The sequence below is a fragment of the Micrasema longulum genome, unplaced genomic scaffold (assembly GCF_059751315.1).
Source record: "Micrasema longulum isolate JH-2025_06_02 unplaced genomic scaffold, ASM5975131v1 h1tg001921l, whole genome shotgun sequence".
Lineage (NCBI taxonomy): Eukaryota > Metazoa > Arthropoda > Insecta > Trichoptera > Brachycentridae > Micrasema > Micrasema longulum.
Genome location: NW_028279095.1, coordinates 1 through 10,379, shown reverse-complemented (window position 1 = coordinate 10,379; position 10,379 = coordinate 1). Strand labels below are relative to the sequence as shown.

Genomic DNA, 10,379 nt, shown 5'->3' with positions numbered 1-10,379 from the left:
AACTTCTTTAGTGTCATTACATATTGACCGCATATTTACAGAATATGTAGTTTGTTTTTATGATGGATGCTTAGTATATAAATTTTCCAGTTGATTCCACCGCATCTTGAATGTTGATTATGTACCTTTTGGATGTGTATATACTATATATTATAGCACTTAATTAAACCTTTTGTTGAAAAATAAATCATTTTCCTCACATGCGTGTTTTTTATTTTCTAATTAGTAATTAACCAGCATTGTATGAGGTGCACAACTTTGCTTGCGCCGTTTTCTTTTCTAAAATTCGCGGCCTTATTGTATAAAACTGGTTATACATTTATGATGCAAAGCATTGTCCATCGCTGGCCACTACTTTCTCCCATTTTTCGGGCAGCGTACAAATCCCGCTTTAAAAAAAATAATTGTCATTGCACCATGTCCTGATTGTATCATATTTTAAACCTAAGACACAAACTGGACTTTTGCCTTATAAGTAAGTACTTGTATTTTATTTTTATCATACTTGTATTTAAAAAGTTTGTATTTTATTGCAACTAAACGAGTCAGTGGATAAATAAGCATGAACAATATTCACCAACATGTCTTCAAGCTCTGATAGACCCAAGCAATCAAAATTATGTATTTTACATTGTCACCAAGGATTAATGGACACGGACAACCTTACATTAATAATGGATACCACTTTTCAAAGAAAATCAACAGTAGATACCTATATAATATATATTGAGCATACTTTCTTTAAAATTATATTATTATTGTAACATCAATGGAGGGGTTCTTTTTCAAATTAAAAGACTTCTCGTTTTCCTCGCATATTTCCCAAAGGCTACAGATGTTACCAGGACAACTATCGCATATATGCTGCAGTGTCGTCGGTCGGCCGTCAGGAGGGGGGCCGTTCCCATGCGAGACGCTGCTTTCTTCTCAGGGAGGGGGTGCTCACCAAGAAGGCTGCACTTATATCCCGAAACCGGGACCTCGATGTTGCCAGCTTACATTATATACATTTTATAAATATCCTTTTCTTTTTCCTTATTTGCACCTAGTAAATAGGACACTGTAATTGGAACATCAATCATAGGACGTAGCACAAATATGAAGGTAAGATACGTCTATGTAATCTGTTCTATATACCATTCGCACTCTTTTCCAATTGCATTACAGAGGTAACGCAATCTGAAATGTTCGAAAAAGAGTACAAATGATACACGGCATAGTAACCTATAGAAACTCATTGTGCATCTAAACGCTTGTGAAAATCTAAGTAATTTAATCAGTAGAAAAATGTTTTGAATCAATCCTGGCCCTCATAATTTATATAAAAATGAACAAGATAGTTTGTTTACTTCACTAGTTTGAATTAATTAACCATTGACTAATTACCAAGAGGAGTTTCACTATTTATAAAATATTTAGGTTTCAACAAAGTCAAAGCACATTTGTAGCCCAAATTATCGGCAGCTTAAGAGGAAATGCGGTTTGACATTTCTTCATACAAACGTATTCCGTATTTTCTCCCTGGATCATGGCACCAGAGCGGTGATTTTTTTACACACTAGATATTAACGATTGGCATGTCTGTATTGTTTTGCATTTTTGATAAATTGTTATGTTAAATAGGACCATCCAAAAACCCTTAAAAGCGTCCAGTTTAATCTGTCATCTTCAGATGTATGGGATACAAATGTGATGATTATTTTCGAAAAACATACTGACACAGAAAATTTCATTCTGATACTATCTAAAAAGACTTCTATATCTGTTCAGTTTTGGGGTACAGAAAATGGGACAGTGAAATGTCGATTTTAGTTAGGCATAATCATTCCGACGCGCAGTTGTCTTTTTCGCACAGTATCCTGATAAGAGAGATCAAAATTATCTGGCATGTGCATTCAATAAAATATGTACATTTATCTTAACTCGATTAATTTAATTCCTTACAAAACTTTTATCAATGAATGTGCTCATATTTGGATCAATTATTAGGTGTCAAATGTACAAGGAATTTTCTTAACTTCGACTGAATAAAACAAAGGGTTTTCTATTTGATTTATTCTCGTCTTCAAAGCTCACAATGCATGACAGAATAAACATTTGACTGCATAATAAACACATTTACACTTCATATACATAATATTAACATAAACCTCGTTCACATGTATAATAAATATAAAAACACAGGAAGAATATTTCAAGTATGGAACAAATACTAAGTAAAACACAACTCCACTGGATTTCATCTTATTGGGAAATTCACCGATTTACAAAATAAAAATATTTCTACTAAAAAAATTGGGAAAAGTAAATTGCTTTCGAAAAACAAATCACGACACTTGTCGTTATGCATAAATATTTTGTCCAGTAAATAAAAATAAGAACCCACTAAGTGTAGGATTTGTCCGAGTGATATAGGAATGGTTAGAAAATTACTCACTAAATCACATGCTATCTTGAAGCATCCCATAAAACCTGATATATTTATTCCGGCCAATTCCTTTGCTTCAGATATAAAGATTACAAAATGCTAGTTTAAAGTAAAAAGAAAGGTTAAATAACCATTGGTCTTTCATAATTCTTTCAGTTCATACAAAATAGCACTCACTGTTTATGAACATTCTGTAAGCACTAAGCACTTACCTAAATACACATTTACTTGTATTCCAAACTACACAATAAGCCGACTTAATGGTTACATTTATTCAGAAGACTGTTTGTAAAAAAGAAAGTATAATATTTTCACTAAAAATACCGTAATATGTATATAAATGCACCAATCTGGAGAAGATCCCTAAACTCTATATACAACACTATCAATAAATACATCCACTATTAGAAATGAAACGGGGCTAATGTATTATTCAAGGTTTATGTTCTACATATAAATACATAACATATAAATATATTAAATGGGTAATACATATTTGCCTATGACTATGCAATTCCGAATTCTACCTACTTAAATAAGCTTATTTAAATTTATTATTACTGGTTATTGATAATTATTTTAGAAATCAAAGTACTGTTGATGTTATGAAAATGTATTTGTTTTTCCATTTTATTTATCAATGTTAATGTTTCAGGCTCCTCTGGGGAGTTTTGTATCTTTATATTTAATGTGATATAAAAAGGCGATTATGATTAGGTATTATATTGCTGGGTGATATATAAGTAAGGTTTTCACAACACATATTTACAATGTTAGTATTTTGTCCAAAAATACACCGCGCTGCTGTTTTCACGAATCCTAAAACAGATGTATTCGTAAAAATATTTAATACAAGATTTGTTTTATCTAAACGGCCTCGAGACGCCAAAAGGGTGGCTAAGCCCATTATATTATTACCCTGTGAATAACCTTACACATAGACAACCTTTTACGCCAAACATTCATTAAAAAATATTTACGAACAATATTTTGTAAAAAAATATTGAAAATATAAAATAAAAATAGTAAAATATTTTTTCGGTAAGAGTACTAACGAGTTTACAATGGTAACATAATGAGAAACTGATAAGTGAATTATGTAAAATATAAATAAAATGGTACCGCACTGCCTATTTAAAAATAGAATACAAAAAGATGGTTAAGGAATTATTCTCAGCATTATAACAGGTTTTCACAGCCGTTTCTAGTTATCTTGTGTTTATGGATTTGACTTGATTACATTTCATCAATAACGCAAAATGGCAATCTCAACTTCATAACCTAGCAAAAGACACGCATATAATCTAATTAATTTCAAGTATGTTATCAGATTTGAAATTGACAATGTTTACGAAAAATATCTAAACACTTCATACATAACTGTGACAATCTTAAATAACAATATTAGTCATACTCCAGGAAACACTTTTTGCATAAAATCTTATCTTATACATCACAAACTATAGAGATTATTTTTTGAGATGTTGTCACAGGTATGCAGTACATAAACATTGTAATAAATAATATACTTCCATATAAAAATACTTGACGGAATAAAGTTGCATTATGTGAATGTTATTTGATAAAGCTTGTATTTTACAAATTACTACATGTCTTCATATTCTGAAAGAATGTATATATATTGATAACATCGATTTTTAACAAATATTACACTGAAGGAAATGGAAATATATAATTTTCATTTTACAGTCTAACCTTACACTGTATGTAATAATTGAAATCATCATTTGGAATACGCTAAAAGCTAGCAGATCAAAATAAAGTAAATTGTTTGATGTTCAACAAACAGCGATCAATTTGAAATTTAAAATAAACTAAAATCGACTTTACATCTTATGTTAATTTTAATCACATTATCACCATTTCGCTTGATAAAAATTAAAAATAATTACACTAAGTACACAGCTACATCTCTACTATTTACAAATTAGCTTCGTGTTATAAAAAAACAATATGGTAATAGTTTCGAGTCGTAAATTAATCAGTTCGAGGTTATACTAGAAAAACAAGAATGTATAAGAGTATTCAAATGATCAGAATTCAGTAGCACGGGAAACGGGACTCCTAGAGCATATCCACACAAAGCTACATTACATTATTGATAAAACCCTATATTCCGCGCATTGTTCACTCAGATTATCATTTCTTTTTGGCATTCTCGGCGATGAGCTTGCAGATGTCCAGTAGCCAGGGGGGCTGACGGGTGGCGGGGGCTGGGCATTCGCACGGGTCTCGGGGGGGAGAGGAAACCTTCTTGGTTCTAGGGAGGGTAGTTCGCGGAGGGGACTGCGGTTTCCTCTCCGCTCTCTGCGGCCCCTTGCTGCTGCTCCCGCTGTCTCGTTCAGCGAGGCAGTGGGTGATGAGCTCCTTCAGCAGCACCGACTCGTTGGAGTACTGCGTGAGGAGGCGCAGCAGGGTCTCTCGGTGGCTCCGGGACAGGGTGTCGAGGGGCCTTTCCCTGTACTTGGATTCCTTGGACTCGGGGTCGGGGGAGCAAGAGGGACGGGGCTGGGAGGGGGTGGAGGAGGAGGATGATGCCAGTCAGTCAGCAAGGAGCCCCTGGGAGACGGTCAGCAGCTGATCCTTCAGAACCCGGAAGGAAGGTCTCTCCTCAGGATTATGGGACCAGCACTTCCTCATTATCTAAAATAAAAATTCCAGCACTTTATTTTTTATTTAGTTATTAAGTATTTCACAGATAATATAAATGTACATAATTTAGTTCAAATGTATTTCTTACTGGGAAATCTCGCGCCGAGGAATACATTTTATTATTTTTTTGATAAAGAACAGTTTTTTTTTTTTTTTAAGTATAAATTCATACTAATATTATGAATGCGAAAGTGTGCTTGTCTGTTTGTTTATATTTCCTTCACATCACACAGAGCGACCGATTGATGTGTTTTTTGCTTAGAGATAGCTGAAGAGATGAGAAGTGAAATAGACTAATTCTATTTGAAAATGAGTAGGTGGTAAGGTGGGAGGTCAGAAATAATTAATTTGAAATTAATTCTTTAATTTCTACAGTTGACTCGCTAAATGGTTAGTTGGGTTTGCTTTTTTTGGTTTTGTAGGAAAATTTTAGATTTGTGAACAAAATAATATAATAATAATAACAATGCTACGTCGCTATAGACTAACATTTTCCCCAGGGAGTTGAATCCAGTCCTTGTCTACAAAAATTTGGACAAACTCAAAATATTGTTGATAGACTAACAGATCGTCGTATTTGTTTCATAGCGACAATTGGAGGTTCGGCAATCAACACAAGCTACTTTCGATCCCGAAAAAATATATCATTCCATCGGGGAAATTCTTATTGTTAAACGACAAAACTAATTAAATACCTAACAAATTTCTCCCTAATACGTTGCGCTGTTGCCAAGAGACGAATTATGATTGTTGCAATTCATACTAACTAGGTGACCATAATAATGTATGCTTGTAAATTTTGTATACAGAAAATCTAGACCATCTCAACTTTTTGTGAAAAAAATATGATACATCTGGATAAAAATCCCTTAAAGGTTAAATCTAACATTTTTCTACAAAAATTTGGACAGATTAAAATACAGTCGAACTTGGTTATAACGATCACAGAAATAGAGAGATATCGGATATAATGAGGAAACATTAGTTGACATTTTAGTTTGTAGTTTTCTCCTTTACACTTTTCACTTTTATAATGAGCATATTCTCGGACATACCGAACAAAAATATTGTCAACACCTGAGAAAAAACTCTTCAATTATTCAAAAACATCATTGTCGAAATAAGAACCTAAGTAATGAAATCCAAATGGGGGGTTAATTTATTACCGATGCCGCTGGTCATTGGGATCGGTTTGCGTTTATGATACTATGTAAGTGTCTAAGTACCTAAGTGGTGTTTTGGCCGAAAACATTGACAAAGTATCACACATATGGTTGGAATTGTGTGTAAAAAAATCCAAGCTTTGTGAACTTAGCAAGCACAGGCTCGGCACCTCATTACAATTTACATTTTCTTATGTTGTTTATGAATGAAATCCTCGTTTCGGGGGTTTTCACAATGATTTTTTAAAATGTTCCATGATCGATGCATAGTGAACATTACGAGTGGGTGATGCCAGATAAGTTAAAACCTAAACCTTGAATTGTAAAAATGACTACTAACAAGCAGAAGTGTTTCAATTTGCGAAAAAGTGGCAATTATTTGTAAAATAGAATGTGGTGCGAAATATGTTATGTGTAAAGAGTTTTTGGTATCCTTATCACATTGTCAACATTGTGAAAAAATACAAATGTTTATTTATCTGAATTTGAAACATAGAAACTGGAATGTTTGTAAGCATTAATTATAATTATCAATAGTGACAATATTCATCGGCGATTGGATTTAAAAAACCTTTATCTGGTATGACGAGTAATGCTTATAACGAGCAAATTCAGTCGGTCCCGTCTTCCTCGTAATAACCAAGTTCGACTGTATTAAAAAAGTTAATATTTTAAATCAGCAGAATTATGACTATTTATTCTATATGTAGAATTATAATTGTTAAATTTAAAAATATATATATATATATTAAATCAATACGGTAAATAAATAATTCGGTATGTTTATCTTTTGTTTCCTCGAAATCCCTCGCATATTTTTTGGACACTGAGATCCATTATGTAAGTATGTTAAAATAATATGTAAGTGAAATCACCTCATAGACTTCTTTGAAACAAGCTTTTGGCTTCTCTAGAACTATTCCTCTTTGCACTCGATCAACAACTTCTGTATTCTTTAGTCTTCCGTATGGCATTTTACCACATGTAAATACTTCCCACATTAGAACACCTGGAACAGAGAAAACATTAGTAGACTTTTTATAAATTATAGTATTTAAAAAGTAATGGATACATAAAAACTTTACTCTAAACAAATAGATCAAGATAATTGTTTAACCTTTCCCTTACTGTCCTAAAAACATCCGTGGGTTACTGTGCTGTGTAGTCACTACACATGCAAAAAATAAGAGATTTTAAATCGTAAAAGTGTAATATTCATCGGCAATTGCTTAAATTATTTATAGTTGAAGTCAAAAGTGATAATATTTGAAATCTAATTGCTAAAAACGTGAAAAAAGCATTAACTCATGCTCTCAGTGAGCGCACAAGAACCGCCCCTAACGAAAGTCGGGCAGCTACTAACGCGGCTAATGGGCGTCTGGAAGAAGTACAAGAAACTTTGCTGTTCGCGCGTGTGATGTGTAAAAATTGTCTCTCTCGCTCTCGAATATACCTGTATTGTTGAGAGTGAGACGTAAAGAGTGTGTGAGACAATTATATATTAGGATTACTCTTTTACTACGTACGCAACATGCCACACATTGGTAAACTTTCTATTATATTGGTGATATCTCCGATTTTTGATAAAACACTTTTTATGTTCTCAATAAGCATTAATTATTTAATAAAATAATCATTTTTTCCGATATATAAATGTATAACGGAGGAATAGCAAAAATCTCAGCCCATAATTTATTATATTTATGGAGATATTAAAACTATTAGATGCAATGTGTACTAACTACATATCACCGGGAAGGCAGAGTTAAATAATAATAATGATATAGACAAAAATGATTTTAGTCAAAGCTAACTCCATTTCTTTGGATTATAGCATCTTTTAATAACATTTTTGATGCACATTAAAATAACAGTTGAAAGTACTAGTTTAGCTTTAGATGTAGTTTAGTGAGACTCAGTTGCATCAAAATTAAATGAAGTTTAATGCTAAATAATTCATGCATTTTTGGCAAAGTCGACAAAGTGCGTTGAATGACGGAAACATGAGTCAGCCAATCCTACTTTTATTCTTAATTAAATCGTAAAAGTTAATGTCTATGTAAGAGTAAAATAATTTTAGTCTTAATCATCCGCTCATTTTTTGTAATGTTTTTCTCAAACAAACAAAAAAATATTAACAACTGCATGATATAAACAAATAACTAAACAAAAAAAACTACAATATCAATGTGCCAAACTTGGAAACATGCAGCTTAATTGAAATTAATGAAAAATTCCATTTTTATTTTTACATCAAAGGAAAATTGATTGATGGAGCGTTGATTATCGTGGTGGTAACTCACGGGGTAGCGAGGGCTCATCTCCTTTAGACATTGAATTGCAAACATATAATTTGGGAATGGAATATAAGGATAAAATTTATGAACAAGTTACAATTATTTTTCAAAGAGTCCTAAATCAAAATTTATGAATTTCAAGGTAAGTATGCCATTGTAATCATAATTAAAAGCTGCATAACTAGCGAGAAAATTTGTTCACTAACTGTCACTAAATCCTATACTATGAAACTTTCAGATTCCACATATTTCTTCAAAATGCCTTCAAAAATCCTTATTTTAAAAAGAATGTTGATGATGGCAAATTACCAAAGTGTATTTAAGTTATCTAATTTCACTCCGGTCTAAAATCACTCTGATGTGTCATATAAAAAAATCACTTAACGTGATAAAAACGGACAAAATACAAATAACTATTTTACTCTAAAGAATCATTTTTGACTTTGGCCGCTTTGAAAAATCACTCTTCAATTGATTGTGCAAATACCAAAAGCTTTTTTTTGTTTTTCGCCTCTGGTTCTTTTGAGAGAGGCACGGTGTAGTAAGATAAAACAACTCATTTTGCCCATTTTGTCAAAAGCATAATAATTATTTAAATTCATATTGAAAATCTTTATGGTGTAACTGGCCCAAACAACTAAATACTCACACATCTGCGAACTTAAGACATGTAATTATTAGATACAATGTTGAGGTTAAAATGACAAGCAATCTTACCGTATGCCCAGATGTCCGATTTTGATGAAAATCTTGTGTAATTCAGTACCTCTGGAGGCGCCCATTTGATAGGAAACTTGGTACCACCAGAACTAGTGTACTGATCATCCAAGACATATCGAGCTAAGCCAAAGTCTGCCACTTTTACAACATTTTCCCAACCCACGAGGCAATTCCTAGCCGCAAGATCTCGATGGATGTAATTGTGCCTTTCCAAATAAGCCATTCCTTTGCAAACCTATAAAGAAAAATAATGTTAACAACAAAGCTGTCCTAAAAAGAAGTACAATGAAAGTCGTTATTTAGTCGGATTTTATGCTGTTAAACCCTCTAAATGGCAAAATTTGAGAAAACAAGTTAAAAATGCAGTTATATGTCATTTGTCAAGCTTTATAAACGGATAAAATCCTCTTAATCCTCCAAGGTTTAGATTTAAAGTTATCAGGTCGCTGCTTAAATTCCAACGGGGCACAAATCGAAAACCCCGAAATTTCATTTTATTGCAAAAATGAGATTTAAATCGGCGATATTTTTCTGTAAGAAAGAGACTCCCATGGATTTTGGCATTAATTAGAATGACGAATGTTACACAGTGTGTAAAGTAGCCACTTAATCCAGCCAATGACAGGTCATAAGCCCTGTAAATGCCCAGACTTCCATATTCCCTTCTCAAAAATGTTTTCCCTCTGTTGCAATAAATTTAGATCGGAATAACTCCCAAGGGAGGAAATCCAGCCAGTCTGCAAACATTTGGACATACTCAAAACGTTGTTTATATAAAATTTATTTCTAACTATGGTCCAATAGGAAGTGAAATATTTTTTTGAAAATAAGAAAATTATTATATGTGTTCACATGAGTAGATCCTATGAGAAGAGAGTGTCTTCAAACGTGTTAATAATGGACTTTGTATTAAAAAAATTTTCCTCATGGACTTATTTTTTAATAAATCGTCCGTATACTGAAAAATGCATCCCTCTAAATGCATTATTGCTTATTCTGAGAAAAATCTATTTGAATGTTTGACTGGAAAAAAGTATTTTCCGGTCTTCCTTATTCATATTTTGGACATGATACATACGCATGAAACCATCTTAATTA

General features: G+C 32.6%; 1 protein-coding gene across 1 annotated transcript; it reads right to left on the bottom strand.

Annotated features, from left to right (window-relative positions):
- Positions 1-4,591: 4,591 nt before the first annotated feature.
- Positions 4,592-9,524, bottom strand: Btk (tyrosine-protein kinase Btk29A). The gene is made up of 3 exons (XM_088238567.1): positions 9,279-9,524; positions 7,140-7,273; positions 4,592-5,092 (listed from the first exon to the last, which is right to left on the bottom strand). Exons 1-3 carry the CDS (start codon positions 9,502-9,504, stop codon positions 4,991-4,993), a joined length of 462 nt encoding a protein of 153 aa, XP_088094693.1. The 5' UTR covers positions 9,505-9,524; the 3' UTR covers positions 4,592-4,990.
- Between the last annotated feature and the right edge of the window lie 855 nt (positions 9,525-10,379).

Bases quoted from the DNA above. Each gene is read 5' to 3' on its own strand.
- Btk (XM_088238567.1), bottom strand. From the start codon at position 9,504: ATGGCTTATTTGGAAAGGCACAATTACATCCATCGAGATCTTGCGGCT. The intron at 7,274-9,278 runs GTAAGATTGCTT...TCTCTGTTCCAG, and splicing joins ATCGGACATCTGGGCATACG to GTGTTCTAATGTGGGAAGTA. The intron at 5,093-7,139 runs GTGATTTCACTT...TTTTTATTTTAG, and splicing joins GTTTCAAAGAAGTCTATGAG to ATAATGAGGAAGTGCTGGTC.